Source organism: Chrysemys picta, chromosome 6 (assembly GCF_011386835.1).
Source record: "Chrysemys picta bellii isolate R12L10 chromosome 6, ASM1138683v2, whole genome shotgun sequence".
Lineage (NCBI taxonomy): Eukaryota > Metazoa > Chordata > Testudines > Emydidae > Chrysemys > Chrysemys picta.
This window is the reverse complement of record NC_088796.1, coordinates 79,859,149-79,886,852: the sequence shown is the minus strand read 5'-3', so window position 1 is coordinate 79,886,852 and position 27,704 is coordinate 79,859,149. Positions and strand designations below refer to the sequence as shown.

The 27,704-nt window shown below is 40.0% G+C and overlaps 1 protein-coding gene across 2 annotated transcripts in view; it reads left to right on the top strand.

Annotated features, from left to right (window-relative positions):
- The window catches only part of FBN2 (fibrillin 2), a 257,739-nt gene extending 232,589 nt beyond the window's left edge, over window positions 1-25,150 (top strand). For both annotated transcript variants that reach the window (XM_005303063.4, XM_065599317.1), the window contains 9 exons: window positions 4,469-4,675; window positions 6,287-6,412; window positions 7,042-7,164; window positions 10,119-10,235; window positions 10,903-11,031; window positions 14,355-14,474; window positions 19,034-19,265; window positions 20,386-20,557; window positions 23,249-25,150. In XM_005303063.4, the coding sequence (XP_005303120.2) occupies window positions 4,469-4,675; window positions 6,287-6,412; window positions 7,042-7,164; window positions 10,119-10,235; window positions 10,903-11,031; window positions 14,355-14,474; window positions 19,034-19,265; window positions 20,386-20,557; window positions 23,249-23,623 (1,601 nt within the window). In that variant the 3' untranslated portion in view covers window positions 23,624-25,150. The remainder of the gene's footprint in view (window positions 1-4,468; window positions 4,676-6,286; window positions 6,413-7,041; window positions 7,165-10,118; window positions 10,236-10,902; window positions 11,032-14,354; window positions 14,475-19,033; window positions 19,266-20,385; window positions 20,558-23,248) is intronic.
- Window positions 25,151-27,704: the final 2,554 nt, after the last annotated feature.

Below are 27,704 nucleotides of genomic sequence, written 5' to 3'. Positions count from 1 at the left end.
ATCTGATAATATCTTGGATTTTTTTCAGTCTTCATAGTGTTGAATTCACAAAGGGGTTTCTCATTTTAATTAGTAAACACAAAAGCTACCATTCAACAGAGCAAACAACTGGTTATTGTTTAATATTTTGGTGACATCAGTGTATCAATTTATCTGATTCAAAATGCTTAACATTTTAAGAAGTGGTGGGGGGGGAAGCAATTGAATGAACTGAAGTGATGAAACGAAATAATTCTTCTAAAGCAAGCTACAACTGTAAGAATTGTAGAGACATTAGGATTTATGCTCCTCCCAAAAAATGCAGGAAATCAGTTTCTTCAAGAGTAAATGTGCCACTGAATGAAACTGGGTTTCATGATCCTGCTTGTGAAATATTTTCAAGGGAAACATCTTCATCCAAATGTAGTTGCAGTGATAATTTAAATCCCTGTTCTGAACCTACGAGCAGATCTTCAGCATCGACAAAACCACCATCAGCATCATGACTGGTTCAACAGGTGGACTGATATCCCTGCTTCCCCATCCTACACAGGAAGTTTTCAGGCTAGCTACAAAGGGGACTAAGACTAGGTGCTGCAACATCTGACTTTTGGGCACCCTGCTGCCCACTGGAATCTGCCACTCTCACTTAGGCACCCAGGCAGTCTACACTGCGCATTGGAAAAGTTAGAGCAGGGACCCCCATTAACTAACCAATATGATATGCTGATGAGAGGGATGTAGCCTGCCTCTCAAAGAGAGTTAGATGCTTAAACAGGTGGTGCCTCCCTCCAGTTGGGAATTTCAGCTGTAAACTCTCACCTGGATTTAGGGCTGACCTGGCTTAGGTGTCTGAGGAAGAGGAGGGTATGTGGTGGTGCTTTTAGTCAATTAATGCCAATGGATAGGGCACTCACCAGAATGTTAGAGACCTACATGGTGTGGAGAAGGGCTTGGATCCCAGGTGCCCCACCTCCCAGAAGAGTGCCATCACTATAGGATACTCTGGGATGAGTCTCTTCTCAATCTCTCCTGTTAGGGCACTCACCTGAGATGGGGGAAGACCTGGGTTCAACTCCCTATGCTAATTAATATTTACAGGAACATCCTCCCTCCCCCGCATGCCTACTGGATCAAGCCTTGAGGATTAGGTAGGCAGGGGAATGCCTAGTTTGTGACTCCCACTGGGGTTTAGGCGTTAATGAGGCACTAGGTGTGAGGACTCAGGTGGTTTTGTGCATGCCCAACAGCAGAAATATAGGCACTTGAGGTGTCTATCAGTGGAAACAATGCCTAGGGACTTCAGGAGCCTATAGGGTTAGATTGTTAATCCCCCCTCCATCTGACTTTTGGATTTGGGCACCTAAAGTAGCAGGTGCCTAAACCCCTTTGTGACACTAGCCCTCTCACTAAATTTGCATCCAATTACCATAAGTACTTGAAATTTGCATTGAGAATATGGAGACCTTTGCTCGAAACCCAACACATCAGACCAGCAATCCCTATGGTTCACAACATTATCAGTATCAGGCTCTCCCATTCAACCTGGCATTAAAATGATGTTGCTGGTAGCAAACTAGAAAAAGGAAGGCCTATGTGCATCTCTGCTTGGATGGCTAGCTAGGCAGAGCCAAGAAAAACCACCAGATGAGGGAAGCCCTTGCCAGGATATGCTTTGGACGGATCATCAGCCAGAAGAGCTGATGATTTCTGTCTTGGCAGCTAGTGTTACTCAAGCCTAAACACAGAAGCCAGCAGATCTTTCTTAAAACAGGAGCGGCATCTGAAGCTGCAGTGCCAGAATCAAGTCCTTCAGGTGAGGCAGGGTGCATTTAATCTCCCACCTAGGTGACCAATTATGAATCCAAAATAACAGATTTTACAAAAAGTTAGGGAAAAGATTTTGTAGTTACTATTACATGCTGATTCAGTATATTCTGGCACTCTGCACTGTGTAATTGCTTTCTGGTTGTTCTTTTATTATCAAATGAAGTGCAGCTGCAAGATCTACTCTGGAGCAATATTCATGGTAATACAGTACATTGTAAAAACATGTTACAATGCCAACAAGTGAAAGTGAAAGTATATTTAACGGAATTTTTGCATTAAAAAAGGATTGTGATATTTTTTCCTACTTACTGTATAACCAGTTCCCATGTAAATTGTTATCAACAGAGTGTTGATTCCATAAAAGAGTAGTAACATTCAAGGTGCAGGGCACTTCTGAAGATTAGTGACCAAATGGAACGAGGATGGCTCAGGCTGTTAATCCCAGCCCAACATCAATCCCAAGGAAATACACTGCTCTTTTGAACTAAATATATGAACAGATATTTTCAAAAATTACATTTTGGGGGAGTTTGCTTGGTGCTGTTTCCCTTCAGTGCTTTTAGGGTCAAGGTATCACTGCAATGCATTGTGCTGGGTATTTCTTTAGAATTAAAGCCCAATACATTTGCTGATCAGATTGTGCAGTCTTGTGGCAGAGTTCCATTTAGCTTACGTATGAATCAAAGCTTTGTATGAACTCCAGGTCAGCATGTACTCAATGAGCTCTAGCTTTCAACATTTCTTGCACAATATACCTATTTAGTTGACTTCAGCTATTTCTTAGTTAGTATATAGAAGAAAGTGAATCATGTTGACATTTTCAAAGTATGACTCCACAGTAGGAAAATTCAGTCACAGGTGTAAAGTTTTACTGATATTTAAATTAGTTAAGCATAAGCTGAATTAAAATAGGCTTTAATCAGTGTAACTGCACTTGACTTTATTGCCTTCTGTACAGTATTTTGAACTGACTGAAATCCAATAGATATCAAGATAGCTAAATGTGGACTAATAAAATTAGGGGGCGGGAGGGAACAGGGCAATGATTGCTTGTCTTTGGTAAATTTAATTAGATGACCATGGGTAAAAATTTTCAAAAGCACCTAAATGACTGAGGAACCTAAATCCCATTGAAACCCACCAGTAGTTAGGCTCATAAGTCATTTACAGGTTTCTGGAAAAAATTTCTGTATATCTACAATTATTAAAATCAGTTTTCATAAAGTGATTAAAAAATCCTTACTCCTTTAAACAATGGATGCATAAGTGGCCATTAGGTAAAGGCTATAAAGTAATTCCCTAAAGGACTGAAGTAATATTCAATAAAATATATAAATACTTTACATTTCAAACTATACCCCACACTAAAAATCTGCTGCTCCATGATTCAGGTCCACATTCTAGCAATATTTCATGGTAGCTATGACGTCACCACATGATGTATGCTGGGATATCACAATTAGTTACCTAATTTCCTTAATAAAGATTTGTAGCTTCCTTTTTAAAACCGTGAAATGTGAAAGCTTTAAGTCAGGAACATTCTCTTCCAACCAAATTGGATCTTGTTAATCTCTCTAAAGTTGCTGCAATACAGGTTATATTTTTAATGAGGAGACCATTTAATATCATGGTGTAATTTTAGCTGGTGGTTCAAATTAAGTGGAACAATAAAGGCATACCTAAAAAAACCCTAACTTATGCAGGGAAATGTAAGTTTAGCTCTTTGTACCTGCTGATTCTATTCCTCAGTAGATTTGCACAGAGGACGATCAGGCAATTTGCTGTCACCTGTCCTCCCTCACAGTATCTAACAGAACAAATGTAAAATGTGAGTAGTGCCCCACCAGCAGAAACCACTCATCTGAATCAGTTTAGACCTGTGTCTTTTGGGGGTTCCCCAGCAGAGAACAAGTTAAAATTTGCTCTGCTTCCTCAACATCCCTCCTGATGGATTTTCTTACACTGCATAGGTGTAGGATGGAGATACTATGCTTCCACAAGCCAGTGAAAATCCAGGAATGAATATGATCTATGGTGTATCACTTTTAGTAAAATACACCTGATTTTTATGTTGAAAGGAAAAATTTTACCAGTGAAAGAGCTACTTTCAGAGAATAACCTGCAATGAGGCAATCCAGTCCATTTTAACTAACAAATCAGGCAGATGATACTGGACCTATTACTAGTGTCGGTATCCTCTCTGTAAAAAAATATGCTAATTGGGGGATATTTAGCATGCTACGGCCATGTTTACACTTAAGTTTTGCTGGTTTATTTTATCATTCACACAAGTAGGCTGCTCTGCCAGGTTCACTGGGGGATGCTCCAGGATGTATTATTCTGAGACATAACTGATACCAGCTCTCATGTAACCACTGACTCACTTGGGAGTCCTAGCAACCCTTTAAGAGCAGTAGATTATCAAAGTATTTTTAGAGTAAGCTAAGACAAACCATATTAATATGCTAAATGCTCCCCAAAGACTGGTTGCTATAAGAGTCACTCAGCACATAAATCTGGGGTCACCGCAGTTTTTTTCTAGTTCACTTTTAAAAGCATTTATATGTAACAATAATGGACCATAATAGTATCAGTGAGACTTCCTGTTTAATACACATCCAGCTCACATTCTTTCTTGGCCCCTCCACTCTCCTTTCAGATAACCGCCAAGGATTCTGCTTTGCTGAAGTTTTACAGACAATGTGCCAGATGGCTTCCAGTAGCCGTAACCTTGTCACCAAGTCAGAGTGCTGCTGTGATGGAGGGCGAGGCTGGGGTAACCAGTGTGAGCTTTGTCCACTGCCAGGAACCACCCAATATAAGAAACTGTGTCCACATGGACCAGGATATACAACAGATGGAAGAGGTAATAGTGGGAAGAGCAAGTAAAGAGGTAGAGGAGAGGAAATAGACAAGATAACACAGAAAGTACCATGCTTTCTTAAATCTCAGATGTTTAGCTGAAGTTACCAGCATTTCTGAAGTTTACTGCAAAATTGCTCGGCTTGGTATTTTCTATACATCCAATAATTTATTTCATATGCTTTTCAATGGGCAGCACCTACAAATCCTTACCTAGTGCCTGCTCTGGGAATATTCATATAAGCAAGGATTGAGTCCTAAAACAGGAGACGATGACTAAAACTGAAAGGCTAAAAGCTGTCTAGAACAGGGGTGGGCAAAATATGTCCTGCGGCCCGGATCTGGCCCATCTAACATTTCTGTCCGGCCTTCTCTTCCCCCTTGCGATCTCCGAATCCAGGCCGCTAGAAGTCCTGTGGCACAATGGGGCGCTCAGGTAGGCTGCCTGCCTGCCATAGCCCCACGCCACTCCCGGAAGCAGCGGGCTGCTGCTAGCATGTCTCTGCACACCTCTGGGAGGGGGAAGGAGACGGCTCCGTGTGCTGCCCCCGCCCCCAGCACCATCCTCACAGTTCCTATTGGCCGGAAACTGGAGGTTGTGCTTGCGGGTGCAGGCAGCGCACGGAGACCTGCTCTCCCTCCCCCAAAGGGTGCGCAGATAGGTGCCGGCTGCAGCCGCTGGCCTGAGCCTGTACCTCGCACCCCCTCCCATACCCCAACCTTCTGCACCAAACTCCCTCCCAAAGCGCATACCCCTCACCCTCTCCTGCACCCAGCACTTTGCACCAGCCTGGAGCCCCCTCCTGCACCCAAACTCCCTCCCGGACCCCGCACCTCCTCCATTAATATAGTAGAAATGTGCCGCCCATGACAACTTACCGAAATTCGTGGAGTGGCCCCCCTGAAAAAATTATTGTCCACCCCTGATCTAGAAGCTGTTGCATGCTACAAAACATATATACATGAGCCAAAAGGCTTCAACAGCTGAAACCTGTAGCTACACAATAGTTTCATTGTATGATCTGCGTATTTCTACAAAGAAATCATAAACATGTGTTTTTAATTCTTATGATTGTTAAAAGAAAGTCAAACCAATCTAAAGAAAATTCACTTCTATTAAATATAAACATTGTGTAAATTAAGTTCGTAAAACTGGAGCTTGGTTTCTCAGCACATCAGCAAGAGAATTAGGTTGGACAAGTTACAGAGTTCAGATCCAGATGTAGAACAGAATTTAACAAAAATATGAAGGGTCCATCTCTAATGACAAAGTAAGGAATACGCGTTTGTAGTAGAAGCATGTTGGTGGGAAAGTTTGTAGAATATTAGGGGGGAAAAGGAATCTGTATACACCCAGTACTGTTTCAATGTCCTGTAATTCCATCAGGGTCAGCAAACTGGAGTTTATCACTGAGAAAAAGATCATTTTATCAGCTCTCAAAAAAGGCAAGTGAGAGAATTAAAAAAAAAGTGGGGGGGAGGGTAATGAGCTTGGTTTTAAAAATTAGATGTTTCGAGATTCAATTAGACTGTAGATGCCACATTCAAATGTGATACTAATGAGCTTCTGCTTATCATATTTTAAAAAGGTGACATGTTTATATTTCCTCTCCAGATATTGATGAATGTAAGGTCATGCCAAATCTGTGTAGAAATGGCCAGTGCATCAACACAATGGGTTCCTTCAGATGCTTTTGTAAAGTTGGCTACACCACTGAAATAAGTGGGACATCCTGTGTGGGTAAGGTTATCACTGTAATGCTTAGTATTTTTGCTAATCCAAGACTTTTTTTTAAATGAAATGTTTATTTTCATAGTGAAATTCCCAGGTAAATTCTTTAAAGCCTCAGAATACAAAAATTATCTCTCTTCCCCTCTTCACAAAATACATTTTTGTCTTCACATTTAGTTTTGGGGAGCTCTGAGACCTGATTTAGGATATTACAGTCCAGCTAACCTAGTGGTTTCAGCAACAACATGAATGAGATACCACTGAACTGGCCACTAACAAGACAAATGATGGTTTGGGGAATAAGCTTTTGGCAGGTAGAGGCTAATAATTAATTGCTCCAAAGGACATGTCAGAAGTTACCATTAATTAAGACTAAAAGGATCGTAAAGTAAGAGGCTTTGTCTTTAGAAATTAGTTTCACTATTCTAGCTGATCCTCTAAGCGAATGCACTGTTGCTTCAGTTATCCACCCTCTCAGGTTATTTCATTGGTAGCTTGCATCTGTAAAGAAAAGGACAATTCGGAAGCATGGAAAGAATATAAAAATAATTTGGAAAAATTAGAGATTTGTGCAGCTGTTCAGTAGCATCCTTGTAAGTAACTGAATATTTTTACTAATTACTGATTCTCCTACTTAGATCTTGATGAATGCTCCCAGTCTCCAAAACCATGCAACTTTATCTGCAAGAACTCAGAAGGAAGCTACCAGTGCTCATGTCCCCGTGGCTACATCCTGCAAGAGGATGGAAAGACATGTAAAGGTGAAGAAAGTTGTCAGTTACATCTAGCAATGGCTACTTTATAAATACTAGGGCTGTCAAGCGATTAAAAAAATTAATCGCTATTAAATCACACTGTTAAGCAATAATAGAATACCAGTTATTTAAATATTTTTGGATGTTTTCTACATTTTCAAATATATGGATTTCAATTACAACACAGAATACAAAGTGTACAGTGCTCACTTTGTATTTATATATGTGCACCTGTAAAAAAAACAAAATAGTATTTTTCAATTCACCGAATACAAGTACTGTAGTGCAATCTCTTTATAACGAAAGTTGAATTTACAAAATGTAGAATTATGTAGAAAAAAACCTGCATTCAAAAATAAAACAATGTAAAATTTTAGAGCCTGCAAGTCCACTCAGTCCTACTTTTTGTTCAGCCAATTGCTCAAACAAGTTTGTTTACATTTGCAGAAGATAATGCTGTCCATTTCTTGTTTACAATGTCATCTGAAAGTGAGAACAGGCATTCTCATGGCACTGTTGTAGCCAGTGTTGCAAGATATTTATGTGCCAGATGCGCTAAAGATTCATATGTCCCTTCATGCGCCATTCCAAGGGACATGCCTCCATGCTGATGATTGGTTCTGCTCGATAACAATCCAAAGCAGTGCAGACTGATGCATTTTCATTATCTGAGTCAGATGCCACCAGCAAAAGGTTGATTTTCTTTTTTGGTGGTTCGTGTTCTGTAGTTTCTCCATCAGAGTGTTGCTCTTTTAAGACTTCTGAAAGCATGCTCCACTCCCCATCCCTCTCAGATTTTGGAAGGCACTTCAGATTCTTAAACCTTGGGTCAAGTGCTGTAGCTATCTTTAGAAATGTCACACTGGTACCTTCTTTGCGTTTTGTCAAAGTGTCCTTAAAATGAACAACATGTGCTGGGTCATCATCTGAGACCGCTATAACATGAAATATATGGTAGAATGCGGCTAAAACAGAGCAGGGCACATACAATTCTCCCCCAAGGAGTTCAGTCACAAATTTAATTAATGCATTTTTTTTAACGAGCATCATCAGCATGGAAGCATGAAGGGGCATACGAATGTTTAGCATATCTGGCACGTAAAGACCTTGCAATGCCAGCTACCAACGTGCCATGCAAATGCCTGTTCTCACTTCCTAGTGACATTGTAAATAAGAAGAGGGCACCATTATCTCCTGTAAATGTAAACAAACTTGTTTGACTTAGCGATTGGCTGAACAAGAAGTAGGACTGAGTGGACTTGTAGGCTCTGAAGTTTAACATTGTTTTGTTTTTGAGTGCAGTTATGTAACAAACAAAAAAAATCTACATTTGTAAATTTCACTTTCACGACAAAGAGATTGCACTACAGTACTTGTATGAGGTGAATTGAAAAATACTATTTCTTTTATCATTTTTATAGTGCAAATATTTAGAAGAATAATAATAATACTTTATAGTTTGATTTCAATTACAACACAGAATACAATATATATGAAAATGTAGAAAAACATCCAAAATATTTAATACATTTCAGCTGGTATTCTATTGTTTAACAGTGTGATTAAAAATGTTTAATTGTGGTTAACTGACAGCCCTAATAAATACCCTCAACTCCAAGAAGTGATATAACAGGTGCAGCTCCCAGGGAAATCTCTGGTCCAAAGTCAGTGGTGATATAGAAGGTGCATGTTGCATGTCAGGTATAAGTGGCATACAACTTTCAGGAATTCGGCATTCAACTCGGTATAAAACAGGTATAAGTTGGATTTAAAAAAAAAACGGTAGAATGACTCAGAAAAAGCCTTGCACCAATTCCAACTGCAGTAGGAAGCAAATGCTAATTTACTTTAGGTGCACAATGGTCAGAAAATGAGTGGCTGTAATGGTCCCTCGCTCTCCCACTCGGAAGGAGAGCCACTCAGGTTGGTCCTGTCTGGCCAGGACCAGAGTCTGCAGGACAGCCAAGAGCCACAATAGGGCTGGGCGATCACTAGTCACTGTCAGGCTATAGCCTGAGTTTGGATGGCTCAAGCTGTCAGCCCTTAAACAGAGTCTATCAGGGCTGGCTTGGGTCTGGGCAGAGCTCAGGCAGCCAGCAAACTGCCCATGGGGGTGAGCCGGTAAGGGAGGCTCCTTCCTCAGGGTTAGAGCTTTCCTGCATAGTGTAGGGAGTCAGCCACCCCAGGGTGGGGTGGCAGGGGGACGCAGGCCCACCCTACTCCACCGCGTCCCAGCCCAGGGCCCTGGCAGAGGCAGGATTGTCTGCCCCTGCATCGGCGGGGATGCAGCCGCAACACGCTGATGGAGCCATGCCTGGCTCTGCAGCTGGCTGCTCCGTGGCTGTCCCTGAGCCACTTCCTGCCTCCCCGGGGTTTGTACCTGTAGCATCAAGGCCTCCTCTGGCTCCTCCAGGTACACGGCAGCAGGCACTCTGGGACAGTCCTCGTCGGCTTCTGGGGATCAGGAACAGGCAGGCACAGGTTCCCCTCAGGGCCGCAGCGGAACGGGTGGAGCGTCCTCCTCCTCCACAGGCTCTGCCCCAACTGTGCTGCAAGGCCTGCCTTTTATACTTCCGGTGGGGGGGGGGGGGAGGGGCGATCTAGGCTCCACCATCCAAAGGGAGTGTAATCGTCCCTCGCTCTACCACTCGGCCTCACTACAGTGGCTAAGAGGCCTGATTTGCCACTCTATTACACTAGTTCTACGTGTGTAACTTTGTTAACTTCAAGTTGTATTAACACCAATTTTTATGCTAGTGTAAATAAGAGTAGAGAATCAGGGATAACACTATTTAACTTGCTCCAGCATGTACTTCCCTGATGAATACAGATTTAAGCTTCAAGTGATAAAAACATTATTAAGTTAAAAAGGAAGTACTTTCAAATGATCTTTTTAAAGAGAACAAATATGGTTAAATCTTTTTCACTGAGTCTTACTAAGATAAATCTGCTACTTTCAGATCTTGATGAATGTCAAACCAAACAACACAACTGCCAGTTCCTCTGTGTCAACACTCTTGGGGGCTTCACATGTAAATGTCCACCAGGCTTCACTCAACATCATACTGCTTGTATTGGTAAGAACACTTCAACACAAAGTTTTCGTACATTTTTCTTTGTTATAAAAACAAGGGCAATACTTAATATGAGCCTTTTGATAGATTTATTTTGTACCACAGATTTAATATTAATACACAGATGGAGAGTATTTTATTTCTCAGTAGTTCAAAAAGGCAGATAATTATGAAAAGCAAAAATATCTGAAGCTCATCTACAATAAGCATTTTTGTAGTGACTATTTGTAGGTAGTTTCTAAATGTAACCACATAGAGACCGAGGTAAAATATTAAAATCTGACTTAAAAAAAAAGCAATCAAAAACAGATTAAAGATATTTTTCTTTCCCTTGATAGCTACAGATGTCTTTTAAAAAATGTTGCATATATGTCTTACCAATTAAAGCCATCCTCATCTGTAGTGTACAGTGGGCCAAATGTTCAAAAGACCATCCTCCTTTTTCCTCACCCAGTCTGTACCTGTATTTTGCACCAGAGACTGAATCTCAGTACAAGCAAATATTTAAGTACTTATGGCTCTAAATCTGCAAATTAAGTAATTAGACTTGCAAGTTTAGTAGGTGCAAACTACTCTGTATGTGCAACCTCTTAACCCCATCCCTTATGTACTTTCTTTCTCCTCCTGTACCTGTATACATTTTTTTTTAATCACTGCATTTTTTTTCTAGATAACAATGAGTGTGGTTCACAGCCATCACTTTGTGGATCAAAAGGAATCTGTCAAAACACTCCTGGAAGTTTCAGCTGTGAGTGTCAGAGAGGCTTCTCTCTGGATTCTACTGGATTGAACTGTGAAGGTAAATTTTGAAGGCTATATCTTCTCTGCTAAGGCAGAAATTTGCAGTTCTTTCTTACGTGAGTAGTCGTACTGAGGTCAAATGGAGTATTTGCATGAGTAGTAGCATCAGGCCATTAGCCTTAGAGTAGACATATGGAAAAAAAAAACAGGATTGTAGTTCAGAAAATTTGTATCGACAATTTGCTTAGCCTACTCTTTTGTTGTACATACTCACAGTTCAATTTGCAAGTAGTATCATAAGCAGAACGCTGAGTACTCTGCAGCACAACAGGCACTAGCTGTAGCCCCCACATTCCATTGCAACAGTAATGCATACTATCTCCATAAAATACCCTTCATTCCTGCCCCCCTCCCCCAACCTGCAAACACACCCAGTCTATCTCATCACTGAAAATACTCAAAAAAGACACGTATGACTATTATTTCTAAAGCTAAGGTCTGGTCTACACTTGGGGGGCTAGGCAGGAATGAAGGGTATTTTACACAACTTGAGCTACGTGAATAATGTACTTAGATCTATCTACTCACTGCAGTGAGTCGACTACTGACGCTCCCCCGTCGACTCCGCATGCGCCTCTCACTCTGGTGGAGTACTGGAGTCGCCGGGAGAGCGTTCAGCGGTCAATTTATCGCATCTAGACTAGACGCGTTAAATAGACTCCCATTGGATCAATCGCTGCCCTGCTCAGAACCAGCTTCCCAGCCCCTCTTCCCATGTGCACCAAGGAAGTGGGGAGCAATTTATTTCCTCTGTTACTGCACATTTTTTTTCAGGCAGCCTAACTGCTTGCCTACACTCCTGGAGCAGCTGGGCTCCAGTTCTGGCTCCATGGAGCAGTGAAAATATTTAACAGGGACATTTTGGTTTCAATTTCGCAACTCAAACAAATGTTCAGTTTGGAAATTGTCAAAACACCACATTTTGACATTTTTAAATGGAAAATTTTCTGTTTCAAGACAAAATTTACACAAATTAGAGTAATTTTTGTAAATGATTTAAATTCAAACAAAGTTTCAGTTGACCCAAACCAACATTTTTTCCAATTTTCTGTTCACAAAAATATGGTATTTCAACTTGCCGTCCCAATTCCAAATGGGAAAACAATTTCCTGACAAGCTCGAACTGAAAACCAGTTCCTTTGTAGGAAAATTAGAGCATAGGTGGCAGCTGCAGCCAGATCCCAACAGGGCAGCACAAAACAGCAAAGTGAAAAGTTCCACGGCAGACATGCTGAACTCTCTGGCGTCTTGGAAAAATGCCAAATTCCATCGCTATTATTTTAGGCTCTCTGCAGGCGCCATTGCATCAGTTAATCTTAAAAAATTGAACAGATTATAATCTTCACAATGATAAGCACTAGAAACATTCTATTTTATATGAAAGTTGGGATTTTGAAGCACTTTTCCACAGGAATCTTGGAATATGCATGGACCCTGGGGTAGGGTTTTAGCTTGAAATGTGTGACAATAAAATGTTTTAGAATATGATGAAAAGTGTTTTCCAGTCACTGTTTATGAATGTCCAGAATAGGAAGAGTCGGAGTCTTACATAAACATGTTAAGGTGTTCTAAACTAATGTTTCACCCCTTTTTTTCTACAAGATAAATGTCATGCGAGTGCTCTTTTTTGCTCATAGTGAATATGATGCTAGCCATTTATTTACACAAGCGTGGGGGTTTTACAGTGTAAATACTACACAATTACAAGGTAAATACACAAAAGCTAGAGCAATTAAAGAAGACTGCAGTTCAATCATCACAAAATATTTGAGTTTTGAGCGCTGCAAGTCTGCCTCAAATTTTTGGAGATCACGTGTAGTAAATTACATTTCTAATGACAAGACACAGAAATCTAGTTGGGAGTTTGATATTCTAGTGAACACAGTATGCTTTCCCTGACATTTGTTAGGCTGCTTACAACTTGCTGTTAGGTGAAACTTTTAATGAATATACATATTTTTTTTAAAATAGGAGACTTCCATACAGAAGTGGTTTCTTACCTTCTCTTTTCCCTTATGGCCGTCTCCTTCACCTTTCTTCGCACATAGCCCGGGAACCTTTTAATTTGGCTTTCCTTACTGGGTATAGGTAGACAAATTAGACCACCTCTGTCCTTATCTTACATGTTTGTATTTCTAAGTGCCTTTCAAACTAGCAACAGCAGCAAAAGTCCTTGCAAAGCTAGTTATTGGAAACTAGATGTATGCCCAAAGATTTCTACTTTAAACTTAGAAATCTAAATGGACACGGGTGTTCCAAAAACCATAATGAAAAACTAAGAATCCCTCTTGTGACTGGCAGTCTAGAAAAGTCTTGTCCGAATTCTGGAGGAAGTTCTGATAATATTATTTAATGATTCTAGATCTACAATTATTGTGCTATAGTTTAAGAGTTCTGCAGCGTTTGTGGAAGTCTGCATAGCAGTCCTGCAAATTCCTGCACACTTCCCTCACAACTGCCATTCATAGGTTCCCCTCTATTGAAGCAAAACATCACAGATGCATTACTATGTTCAAAGGCTTTGTTTTCAATTCAGAGAGCATATTGGAACATAGGCAAGAAGCTTCTAATGAAAGCTGCAAAAAAAAAAAAAAAAATCTGGATTTGCACCGCAGATGCAAACAATGGTCATAAGGGTAAAATTTCCAAAAACCACCCAAGTGACTTAAGAGCCTATGTGCCTGACTCACTTTTGAAAAACGGGACTTAGACTCCTAAATCATGTAAGCACTTCTCAAAATTGTATGGAGTTCCTGGACTCCATGGCACATAGTAAACCCTGCAGTTTGTCCTATGCGCATTCAATGTTTTTTAAGCCGCTGGATAGTTTATTCAGCAATTACATAACTTGATAATCACACTTAATGGATGTAATAATTATCTTAAGAAACATAGTTACTGAAGTAACAAATCTTAAAGAAAACATGGGGATTGTGCCCTATAGAACCCAGTCCTGGTAGGTCTGAACACCGGCCTCCCAGGAAACACTCAGCACTTTGCAGGGTCAGGACCTATGCATGTATCCAATATTTACCAAATACACCATGTGCAGTTACCGTGTATGGGCCCAGTCTTGCAACTCTTACTAAAGCAAATATTTCCATAAGCTTCATCTGAACTTACTAGTGTGTGTAAGGAGCCAAATTATGGCTGCAGCATCAAGCTTGGGTGAAGAATCTTCTATGGATAAAGTATGGTCCTTTAATTACAGTTATTGAAGTAAGTTGCGTGTGGTGGTGGTGGGGTTGGTTTGCTTACTTGTCGGCAGTTTGTGCAACCATCTCTTCTTCCACATTTTGTTGGGGTTTTTTTTTTTGGCAGATGTGAATGAATGTGATGGAAACCATAGGTGCCAACATGGCTGCCAGAACATTCTGGGTGGCTACAGATGTGGGTGCCCACAAGGGTACATTCAACATTATCAGTGGAATCAGTGTGTTGGTAAGAATAATCTTTTGATGCAGTAGTCCAGAAGTTACATAACAATGACAAAATGCTCCAATTTTCAGAAACCCTATGAACATCTTTTAGGTTCAGCGGTACCTACTTCACTTCATTAAACTTGTGTAGCCCTTCTCTGACTTATGAAGTTGAAAGGGGTATAGTTACATAAAATCATGTCAGCTGACTGTTACTGCCTTGCAATGGAAGGAAAAGACATAGAAATTCAAGATGATTTCCACGGAAGGCCTGTAAAGCCCTTGCTAAGATATAGTTAGTACTTTAGCGCTTTACAGCTATTGACTTAATAGACACAGATAACCACAAATGTACAAACCTTTCAATTGATATATACAGCAGCAATAGAAGCATATGAAATTAAATAAAGACAAAAGGTTAACTATAAGGATTTCTCCCCCACGCACTCAGGATTCTGTAAAACAGAATTAGCAAGAATACAATAAAAACATAATAGAACACCACATTTTTCAAATACAAAAACAAATAGATGATGTGATCCATATATCTTTTAAGGGCAAGAAGGGAAGGAAAGATGATCAAATGTAAGGTCAGCAGTGCCACTCAATAATATTTTTGGGAGAAAAACTGTTTTTTAAAAGTGGGGAAGGATGAAATTACATAACATCATAAGAATATAACTTTACTTCTAAATCACAGATTCATATCTATCCCAAGGTTTATAATGAGCAAGAGATTTTTCCTTATGTAAAAATCCTATCTGGAATGGATGGATGAAAGCAGTATGGCTTAATGTAAATTCTATAGCAATCTACAGAAATGAGTACAAATGTCACCTCTCTCTGTGCTTTTTTTTAAAACCATCCTGTAGCAGGGATAAAAAAAAAAAAAATTATGCCGGAGCTACATGTCAAAAGAAAATTATAACAGATAGTTTTCTATAGGACTTTTTGTAACTAATAAGCAATTCTATATGATATTTTCATAAGGTTTACCATTATGCATCCGAAGAAGTGGGCTATAGTCCACGAAAGCTTATGCTCTAATAAATTTGTTAGTCTCTAAGGTGCCACAAGTCCTCCTGTTTTTCATTTGGCATCTGTTTGTTTGGTAATCTATGGCAGTGGTTTTCAACCTTTTTTCATTTGCGGATCCCTAAAATATTTCGAATGAAGGTGTGGATCCCTTCTTAGATGTAGTCTGCAGACCCCCAGGGGTACCGCAGATCAGTTTGAAAACCACTAATCTATGGTATAGGGAATGAGTGGTGTTTTCAGTCTAGTACAGAAATCAAGAACTGAATGTGAATGACTAAAGAGGCAGTTATTCTAGCCATTTGAAGTATTTTGGTTCATATTCCACAGCCCATTCTGTATCTGTTCTCATAAGAAACAGAGGATATTAGCATCCAGGACTGTCAGGCCAATAGTTGCACACAATTCACTTTTTAAAGAACCAAAGATGCATAAAGTATACCGCATTTAATTTAAAGGATAAAAAGGATCTCAGAAATGCTTATATTGATCAGATTGCTAGTTTTTCGAGTAGGTTTAAGGTATCCACTTATAATAAAAGTTTACATTTGTACAATAAAAGGTGTTTTATCCAGCACTTCACCAACCAGAAAGCTCTATAAACCAGCATTTCTGATCTTCATTGAAATTCCAGTTTATAGGCCGGTTGCCAGTTAAGTAAGAGGGAGGGCGTTTGCGTGCAGGAGGGAGTGAGAGGCTGGAGTGTGGAGCCTCGCCCCAAGTGCTGCCGCCGTAGCTCCCATTGGCTGGGAACCAGGGCCAATGGGAGCCGCAGGGGCAGTAGGCAGCGCACAGAGCCACCTGCTGTGCACCTAGGAGCAGCCAGGGAACCACCTCAGGTGAGCGCCTCCTGAATCTGGCAATCCTCAACTCCTCCCACACCCCAACCCCCTGCCCCAAGCCTCCTCCTGCACCCAAACTCCCTCCCCAAGCCTGCACCCCCCTCCTGCATCCAAACTAACTCCCTCCCTCTTAGTTAACTGGCATTTTTCACTTACCAGCATCCCCCATTCGCCAACATGCCGGATAAAACAGCTTTTACTGTATATAAAAGAATCAAATAGCATGAAAATAGGAAACTGGAGGATTGATAAATATTTCACATTGTTTTTATAAATTCCAAAACGGATACGCATTATAGGAAGAAATGGGAAATTTAAAAACTAGTGTACAAATGACACCAAAAATGATTTTTAAAATACCAGAAACTTCAATTTTGCAAAGCCAGACATCAGAACAGCAAGAAGAGGTGTAAAGAAATGGGACAGCAACAATGTTCAGTTCAAGAGACTGCACTAGGATCTGGAAATGAGTTCTCTAGATACCATTTGAAAGAGCTCTGAGAAACTTTCAGTATCTGGTGAGGAATTATTTAACATCCTAAAAGGGAGTAGAGAACCTAATAAAGTGGGGAAACCTAATAAAAGTTCACTCACTTGATGCATGTATAGTCTCTAGCTATTCATGAACACTCCATTCATATGTGAAACCAGTTAGGTTCAAAAAGTTTAGAGCTTAAGGGACCTTGTCAATTTTTTTTTTTTTGTGGGGATGGGGGAGGGATTTACAAATAGTTGAATCATTTCCATTGCTCTGCTGCTGCTTTTCGTAGAGCATGTTTGTCTCTCCAGTGGACATTTTGAGTCTATCATGATTTGACTACTGTTACTGTGGTAATAGTTTGAAAATTCAGTTTAAAAATTAATGAGACTCTCAACTATGGTAAAGAGTCATATCATCATATGCTTTAAAATGACCTAATATAGATCTACAACAGGATATATCAGAGGGAAGTGAAGGATCAAAAAAGTGCTAAATTTATGACAATGTTTAAAACAATCTTCTAAGTATTACTTCAAGTATTATTCCTACGCACTGCAATTTCAAAAGTTATTTTTCTATGGAATCACTTCATGTGGTGCACCTCAATGTAAACGATAAGATTAACTTCTATTACATGGTAATTTGTCTGCATACCACAGCTGCACAGACATGGAGAAATTCTTACTTTGTTATAAAAACAGCTTTTTCACCCTTGTTCATTTTGTTTCTGTATATCTGATTTGGTTTCCCAATTAGGAAAGATATTCCACATATAAATGTCAGATCTAATTATATCAGAACAACACAACCTGGTTACAAATCTACCAAATGTGCTTTTGTTGGCAACATTCCAGCTCTGCTAAACATAGCAATAAAATACCCAATAAACTTGTGCCAAATGTAATTTTTTGAAGCATTTTTAAAACCATCTGCTGTTTAGGATATTTTAATGAACAGAGATATAGTATATCTGTATACATACTTTTAACTTGTTCATGCAGGATTCTGGTTTCACCTAATTTCTCTCCAGTGAGATACAAAGTAAATTGTGAACAAGGATTCTAGAGTCATGTTTAGTGAAGCTTGCCCTACCAACGTATCTCACTCTCAGTGAGGAAAGAGCAAAGATGGCCTTGTGTTTTAAGGCACGGATTATGAAATTTCTGGTTGTGACTTGCAGTGTGTGTTTGAGTGGGTCAGTTATTTGCTCTGTGATTCAGTTCCCCAACTGTAAAATGGGGATGTTAGTATTTCCCTACCTCCCAAAGGTTTTATAAGAATAATCCTTGGGAAGCACTCCAATACTACAATGATTGGGCTAGATACCTACCTCGATAGACTGACTTCTGTATCCAATGGATGAACATTCGGTGACTTGCGCTACAATCCATGTGGCAGATCAGAATGACACTGCTGGCAGTCTTTTCTGAGAGAGAACCACCCAGTTTCCATAAAATCCAGATGAGGACAATTTACTTGATTATCCCTCAGTGTGCGCTCTTTTTACGTAAGGGTTTACTAATAGCTGGTCAAAACAAATGAAAGAGAAGATGATGAGATGCCCAAACAGCCATCCCATTAATACTGTGTGTGAGAGAAGCACTGGTTTCTTTTAGAATATTCTAAATCTCCCACCCCCTCCAGAGTAAAATAGTTAAGATCATCCAATACAATTATGGGTGAAGCACTTAGTCTTTGCATGAACTCAAATGGCTTTATTTTAAGGCGGGAAAGCCACAAAAATACTCTTCTCCACTGCAGATTAATCCTCACCTAATAGTACCCATGGGGAAATTGTGGTGTTACTGGGAAAAGAAAAAGAACAGCAAAGAACATGATCCTGAACTGGCTGAAAACATCTCAGTGGAAATTTGAGTTTATTACTTCCAAAAAACAGAGTTGAGGGCCTCTGAAGCATCTGAAACCTAGCTATTGTCAGAGACAGAATACTGTACTAGATGGACCAGTGGTGCGTGAGGGAGGCTGAGCCTCGGTTAACTTGAATGTCAGGGGGAGAGGGGTTGGCTTACAGCTTGCATTTGTAGTCAGAGTTGTAAATTGGGAAGGACTACATTTGGTACATGCCCAGGCCCTGTGTGGGGCACTAGAAATTCTAGCAATAAATACTTTTTCCTCCCTGGAAATCATAAGCTGTTTATGACTACAGCCTGCCACGATGGTATCTTCTCATCGGGATAAACAATCTTTTATTTTGCTTATTAGATGAAAATGAATGTACCAACCCTAATGCTTGTGGCACTGCTTCCTGCTACAACACACTTGGAAGTTACAAGTGCGCTTGTCCATCTGGATTTTCTTATGACCAGTTCTCTAGTGCGTGCCATGATGTGAATGAGTGTTCCTCCACTAAAAATCCCTGCAATTACGGCTGTTCCAACACAGAAGGTGGTTATCTCTGTGGCTGCCCTCCTGGATACTACAGAGTTGGACAAGGGTGAGTCTCTTTCTCCCTCTTACAAACACTCTTCCTTCATAACACTTATGATGATTGTATAACACATTGTAATAAGTGGTCACCATAAAAAAGCAAGAGCTACCAAAGCAAGAGCTGCAGAAAACTCAGTTGGCAACAGAACTAGTGCAGGAGCAAACAGGGCCTCCAACACCTCTGCATGCTACGGTCCATACAACCCTATGGCAGTCTCTACAGTAGGCCTGAAGAAAGTGGAGGCAAAGACAAGCCAGGAAATGGAGCAAGGCCAGTGCATTTGGAGCCATGCAGATCCACTGGCCTGACCTGCCTTGCAGGGTCATGTAGCAGGCCATGGGTGCTGCAGAAGTCACTGAGGAGACACTGCACCAGTGCTATGTGCCTTGCCTCTGGGTTAGGGAAAGAATTCCAAGCCTAGCTGCATAGTTCTTCTGTGTACCACCCATGTACTTAGGTTGTACATAAGAACAATGAATTGCCCTTATATATCTGTGGTACATAGGAAACAAAGTATTCGTTTGTGTGTGTTCACTGCAAAAGAGCATTGTTTTACATCTAGCATATGAGCAAAATTAAGTAATAGCTGTGATTTCCCCTTTTGATGGCAGTACATTTTGTATTTGGAGCACTTTCCCAAATGGTACGAGGATATTCCTCATCTAACTGTACTTTTCCTTTGAAGAAACATCTTTACAATGATTAGTAAGGAATTTCTATTGCACTGATCAACCCAAAGACAAAGCAGAAAAAAGAGAGAATGAATAATTCAAACTGAATATAATAGCCCATTGGCCTGAAATAGTAGTCAGAACATTTACTTTGGATGCTAAATGTCCTGTTGGAGATATATTCTTTGTAATGTATTAGTGTTCTGTGTTTTGAGAATTAGGGAGCTCTATAACCATCCTTTGTTGAGCATGTTACACTATACAGGACAAATTTTAAAATATTATTCCACAGAAATCTTGGGGGGAAAATGGAGATATTGTGTAACAGTGTAAGGGGTTATGTGGGCTTACCTCCACCTAAATGAGGACATAAAACTGAAGTGAAAAGAAAAATGTTATCTGTCTATGAACATTTTGAGAAATGGGTCACTCATATGATCATCCCTATTCAACAGCCATTGTGTCTCAGGAATGGGATTTAACAAAGGCCAGTACCTCCCTCTGGGTGGAGATGTAGATGAAGAAAATGCTTTGTCCCCTGAAGCATGTTATGAATGCAAAATCAATGGCTACGCCAATAAAAACAGCAGGACGAAAAGAAGTGTGAATGAAACTGAGCAAGCAGAGGTGAGTGAATACTGTAACGAATTAGCTAATATGTATACTTAACAGTCCTGGAATCAGAACTACTCCATGGTATGTCAAACACTACACAGCTGACACAAGGAGGAGTGAAGTTCTATCACCATAGTCATTTTGAAGTTCCAGATGACTATCTTGTACAGCATTCTGTAGTCACAACAGTGTGGGCTTATGTGGCCATCGAGTTTTTACAAGATGATGATTAGCTTCTAAACCTGAGCTATTTGTATATGTGTGTAAGGGTAAATTAATCATATTGTGATGCAATTGCCAATATCAGAGAACCATACTTCTGGATCAGGCTCAAGACTTTCCTTAGTGTATTTCTAACAAATGGAGATGGGGATCAGTGGTTGACTCCCACCATAGGATGTATTTTGGGCATGTCTCCTTGTTGTTGTCCATTTTTATTGAGGTACCAAGAAGCCTTAGGGCAAAAGCACATCTGTTAGGTTACGCAGCGCCAGTTTGGGAGACAGACTGCCCGTTGCAGTGTGTACTGCTCAAGAGCTTCCCCCTACCCCTTACAGCATCATGCAGAAAACCAGTGGTTATCTGCATTACAGGATGTTGTTTTATGGCACTAATCCAACTGCTGAAAGCTGCAGTAATGAGAAACTATTGATTTGGTTTAAAAAAAAAAAAACAGCAACCAAGAGATATAAATCTTCTCATAGTTTTTACAAGGGCTCTGATTGAAGATGAAAAGCATTATGGACAATTAAAGTAAGTTTTTACTGCTAGATTTACATACGGTAGTAGTGACTAAGTTTCTTACATAAGCAAACTGTGGCGCTCCTCAGCCAGACCACCACCCTGACACAAGGAGTTAGCATTTCCACTCTCTGGTCCACAAAAGGTTGGTCATAGCATGGAAGTGGTCTCCACCACTTCCGAAGAGGAAGGCTCTTGCATAGCATTCTAGAGCATTGTTCCAAAGTTGATCCATGGATTAGCTTTGATGGCAGTTTCTGAAGAGCTTGTTAGTGCTGCCATCCCTGCCTTACAAGGAGTTGTGTGTGGACTTGGCATAGTGACCAGAAAGTAGAATGTGGAATGAAAACATCTAAATATCTCGGCGAAGAGAAGAGCCTTTTGTGCATGTCTAATATAAAGCATGTTATTGCTAAGGCGTCCCATGAAATAGTGGCAGAAAGAGGAGAATGAATTTCCTCATTTATATCTGGGGGAGGGGATAGGATCAGTTAGGCACATTAACAATTGTAAGAGAAAAGTGGTTTCTTGCACTTGATACTTCTGATGATGATGTACAAACAGTTACCTGGTGACAGTATGGTACCCCTAGTCCATTACTTCACTCCTATCTAGTGTGTTCATCTTGTTACCAAGCTATCCATTTACTTATGTTCCATTCATGGCAGTGGAACATACAAGCACCTTCCAAATAAAGTAAAAAATTCCCTCATACAGCATTAATTTTTCATCTAGTTCACTGTACCCTAGTCTCGTTACTATAGCTCTCACATGGCAGTAAGCCATATTGTTATCTGGTGCTATTAGCCTTATATGAAATCCCCTAATTTCACTTTGGAATTTTCACAGCAAACAGAGTTTGGGTTTTTTGTTGTTGTTTAAACAAAATCTAAGTTGGGATCGTCTGGGTCCTGTTGGCTAGCAGCATGTCCAAGGTTCAGTGAACACCTTGTCGCAGCACCTGCAGCCACCCTCAATTTGCTTTACTTAACCACAGATTTAATCTACAGTGCTTAATGGTATGTAGTGTGATAGGATTTGACCCTTTTTGAGAGCATCCTGCTCCCAGTTATAGATGCAGAAGGACTTGACTGGGTTACCACTGTTCTCACTCTGCTGCACAGCAGAGCTTTACCAGTTCATTTCCTGAGAAGTAAAGATCTATCAAAAAGAGAAAAGCAAGGAAAAGGCTTCCCAAAGAAGTCGCAGCCTTTTATAGCTCTTTCATTAGATAAAGAACAGTTTTCACCTACAACCACCTGCTTTTTGTTATAACAAAGCTATTAGATAAATTAATCTTTTTTCCCCCTTATATATAATCACATCAAACACAGTGGGACAAATTCATGCCTGTACTAACTCCATTTGTGTTACATCAAAGCAAAAATTTCCCCCTTTGGGAGGATCAATTTGCTAGTAGTGCAAATTTTTTTTCACTGCTCTTATCACTGTCAGCTGCTGAACGTAGTTTCTCATAATGCCAGGATGTAGACTCTCACTGAAGCTTCTATACAGAAAACATTCTTCAAAGAACTTCCAGTATAGCGGTTCAGGGTTCCATAATCTTTCATATGGAAGTATGATCAGGTATTTAGAACAGGCTGGAAAGTGGGATGCTTCTCATTTCTTTTCTGCAGAGTTAAACCAGTACTTTTTTTGAAGCAAGCATGAAATTATGTCAACTCTAAGGCAAGAGTGAAATCTGAACCTTTTGTGGACTTGGGTTTTACAGAATAATTAAAGTTACAGCACCATGTGAGAAGCCTTAAAGATTTACACGGTGTGTTATGTGGAACTGAGTAGATCTCCCAGCTGGAAAGGATTTATAAATGGCTTTTCACAGCTGCAGTTTTTGAGAGAGGAATTAAACTGTTACTAATCAAAGTCACTAACTTGCATTGCTTTAGGAATAATATAGAGAGTGTCTCTCCCCAACTATCCTTTCCTTCTCTTTCACTTCAGATTGAGCAGATTAGCTTGGAAAGCTTAGACATTGACTCTCCTTTGAAGATGAGGCTGAACTTCTCTGGACTTGGTAACAAAGAACACATTCTAGAATTCATGCCAGCCATACAGCCCCTTACGAACCATGTCCGCTACGTCATCTCCCACGGCAATGACTATGGCATTTTTCAAATCCATCAGAGGGATGGACTTAGTTATCTGCACACAGCTAAGAAAAAGTCAGTGCCTGGCACTTACACACTGGAAATCACTAGCATTCCTCTATACAAGAAGAAGGAGCTAAAGAAACTGGAAGACAGTAATGTGGACAACTACCTCCTAGGAGAGCTTGGAGAAGTGCTCCGAATGAGACTGTGGATTGAACTCTATTAGCCACCTCTTCTAGACTTAATCCAGTTCTTGAATCACTTCTGTTCATCTATTTATCCACCTGAGCATGTCTACTTTTCAAAAGCTTTAAGGAGTCAATGACTTAAAAGAAGAAAAGAAAAAAAGACCTATCTTTACATCCTGCCAAGACTGCAGAATGACCCTGGCAGGAGGAATGACTGACTCTGCCATGGTCAAAAGTTTGATTACAAGGGCAACCATGGTTACTGTATCCTTTATATAACCTCAATTTAAAGTATATTAAAACTAAAGTTCAAGAGGTCAACACATGGCACTAAATGGCACAAAAATGTGAACAATTTTTTTCCTGTTAGCAGTCTGTAACACTTTGGGTATTTTGCTATAGGTGCTAATTAAAAAATATAGATGTTTATTTATTTTAATGCAGTAATATATGGAGAAATTACAAACTATGTAAACAAAAGGGAAACATTTGTTTTTCTTTAGATTTATAAATTTGAGCTATTTTAGAGGTATTCTTAAAAAAAATCCAGTAGATTTGAAAAAGGTTTCCTTTTGTTTGTGTGCCAGTTGTCCAAATACTTTTTAAAAAACATTTGCATGCTATTACCAGCTCTGATACCATCTTCTAAAAGACATTGAAAAGTACGCTTCAAAAACGTTGAGTATTCAAAAAAAGTTTTAAATGACTAGAATTACAATATTAGGCTCTGTAAAGATGATCATATTTCACTGCCGGTCACTAGGACTATATTCTGTATCAGCCACCTGAAATAATGGAAGCTGAGGCACAACCACTGTAGCAAAATACCTTGACTGCTTGTGATACCATTACCATTGCAGGCCAACCTGTACTGTATTTCCTTCCGATAACCTCAAGGTACCACATGTGCTACCACAACACCTCATTCTCACAAAAGGTGCTCTACATACTTGCATTACTGTAGGCAGCTGAAGAAAAAAAAGTCTTTCCTTTGAAGGGAACACCGGATGTTTCACTCCGTTTGGTGCTGGCTTGGATTAATGGTGCATTTACTAGGATTGAGCTGTTTCAGGACTGCCATATGTGCAAACTAATTACGCAGTGCAGACCAGGAAAATATATTTGAAATCATGTTTTTAGAAGTTTCATTAATACTGTAGTTATACACCATATGCCTCATTTTATCCTAGCCTATTTTGTAAGAAAGATGTCTGTACATGACATTTAGTTTTCTTTAGCAATTTTTTTAAAATGTTGTACCAGTCTGTGTTACATGTATGTCGCCATGGTGCTTTTTTTTTTTTTTTTTTTTTTTTGGACTGCTGGTGCCTGTAACTCGTCATAGAACAGAACCTCATTATGTGAACAGCCAAAGCACATGCAGACTCCAGGTTTATTTCAGTCATGTAGCTGTGCTGACCAAAGATTAGTTACAAGTTACACTCTTGAGTTTTTGGGGAAGAGAACCCTTCTACATTTTAAATCAACTGTTTGTGAGTTTTTTTATTTGTAGGTCTGTATCACTATGACAACACTTTTCTTGCAATAAAGCTTATTTTGGGGTAGGTGTCTTGAATTGTACATGTATTTTAAAGAGAACACCTGCTTAACTGCATAGTTGGATGGTGTCACTAATGAAGGGCAGAAACAGCAGTCAGTGTAGGTGCCTTCTTCCCTGGCTGGATACTAACTAGGTTCTTCAGGGCACACTGAGGAACTATGCTAAATATTCTGTCCTGGCACAGTGTTCAATTAAATTTATCACACAACATTAGAAAAACCTAGATCCTAAGTCTGTTTCCCTTATACTGCTATACATGAGGAGTAACTCCAGTGAAATCTCACACTTACTTGCAACCTTTGCCTATAAACTCAGAGTGCAGTATTTGACTCAATTACACCTCTATCCCGATATAACACGGTAAAGCAGTGCTCTGGGAGGGAGAGGGGGGGGCTGCGCATGCCGGTGGATCAAAGCAAGTTAAATATAACGTGGTTTCACCTAGACTGTGGTAAAAAATTTTGGCTCCCGAGGACAGCGTTATATCGGGGTAGAGGTGTATTTTTAAATAATGCTTCATAAGTAGTACAACATTCATTATTAAATGCAATGTCCTAGAATCAGACGGCTAGATTCATAAAGAGACTTGGATGCTTAAGTCCCAAGATCAGGCGCCCCTAGTAATAACACAACCCCACTTCATCTGCCCAAGGAGGCGGCAGGGTTTGAACAGGGATCTTTTTCTTCCTTGGGCATTGGAAAGGACTTGAAGCAGGGGCTCCCACATCCCAGATGAGATTCCTAACCCCAGGGCTAAAAAGAGGGAGGGAGGTCCCCTACCCTCTTGCAAAAAAGTACATAGGCATCTAACTTAGAAGTGTAACAGCTGAGAACCCCAAGCAGAGATACACACCTCCCACAAGTGCAGATTAGGTGCTATACTCCCTGAGAAGGGTCAGGTTTAGGACACATCCCTCCCCTCAGTATCTCCCACTGACTACCTTAGGCAGGGAGCTGCCTAATGTCTTGGCTTTTGTGAATCCCATTTTAGAGGTCTGTTTTATTCACTGTATAAGGAGCCTGAGTGCCTAATTTAGGGTTTCTAAATCTCAGTGATTTTCTAGGCACCAGCATCCTAACTTTAACACATAAACTCCTTCAGGAATCTAACCCAGAGCCTCCTGAGCCAAAGATGAGACCATTCCCAAAGAATCCATTCCAGATTTTACACAGAGCAACTGCATGCTAGGTTAAGATTGGTGCTTCAGATTATACTATCCAGCCATGTGTTTATGTTCCATCAATTGTAACATCAGCAGGGATGGAGGAAAGCAGCAGCATGGGACAGAGCACTGGACCGAGAATCAGGAGACCTGGATTCTGTTACTGTCTTACACTTTTACCCTGGGCAAGTCACATAGAATTAATCTACATAGAGAAGCTATTGTGAAATAGGCTGAATGGGAATTTAAAGTACAATAGCTTCCCATGATGATACTCGTTCTGCACTAAAATGATTGCCTTTTTTGCACTGTAGCTTAATCCAGTTCCAAAAGTGGATTAAGTTAAACTGCATCTAGACACTTTGTCTACATGGCAGAAAAAAATGTGTGTTCTTAACTTGAGTTTGCTAACTGGGGTTTAAGAAATGGCAGTGAAAACAACAGCTCAGCTTTTAATTTTGGCTAGCAGTTCAGGGACTGAACTTCAACTACTAACAAGAGTTAAAAGCTGAGCTGCGATATATCTTCACTGCCATTTTTTTAAACCCCAATTAACATTTTTTCTCTGCAGGGTAAGCATAGTCTCAGTGTGGAATAGGAGTGTCCATAGCGCAAGCTATTCCAGGCAAGATCTTAAACCCTGAAGCTCAGATTTCTCAGTCTCTGAAGTACAAATGACTTCAATGGAAGATGAAGAGACTCCACAGTTTGCAGTATTAGCCCTAATTACCCTCACTGCTACTCAGAGAGAAATGGCACTATACAAATCAAAGCTATGCTATTATAAAAGCCAAGTTCCATGGTTATTCCTACATTAGGTGTCTAATTCAGTAGTATTTAACTGGGTACATTTATATTAGAAATAAATGTCATTTCTTTTCCCTAAGATAATGAATGGAATCAGTAACAACAACAGGTAGTAAAATACCACTGTAATATATGCATGAACAATGAGAACATTAAATTGCTCTTCCCAACTGTTGGCACTAATGCTATTTGCAGATTAAGTAAAAGTCATGACAAGTTTAAGAAATCATGCACTTAAATTTAACTCCAGGGGAAATAAAGAACCAGGAAGTATGGTATAACAACTGTTCCCAATATTACCTTTTGCCAATTAGCTGCAAAGAATGATTGAGCTATTTACTCTTGGGATAGTCTCTCTTAAAATGTGCATGTGTTCAAATCCATGTGGCACTTGTTAGTACTGCAATTTAAGTACTGCAGTATGAAAATACCTGGAACCAAAAACGACGAGGAGTCCTTGTGGCACCTTAGAGACTAACAAATTTACCTGGAACCAGCTATTTAACACTAACTTTGGCTATATTGTCATGGAAGCTGTATTAAAATTCAAACCTGCTCCAGGATAGAATGATTGACATATACACCAGT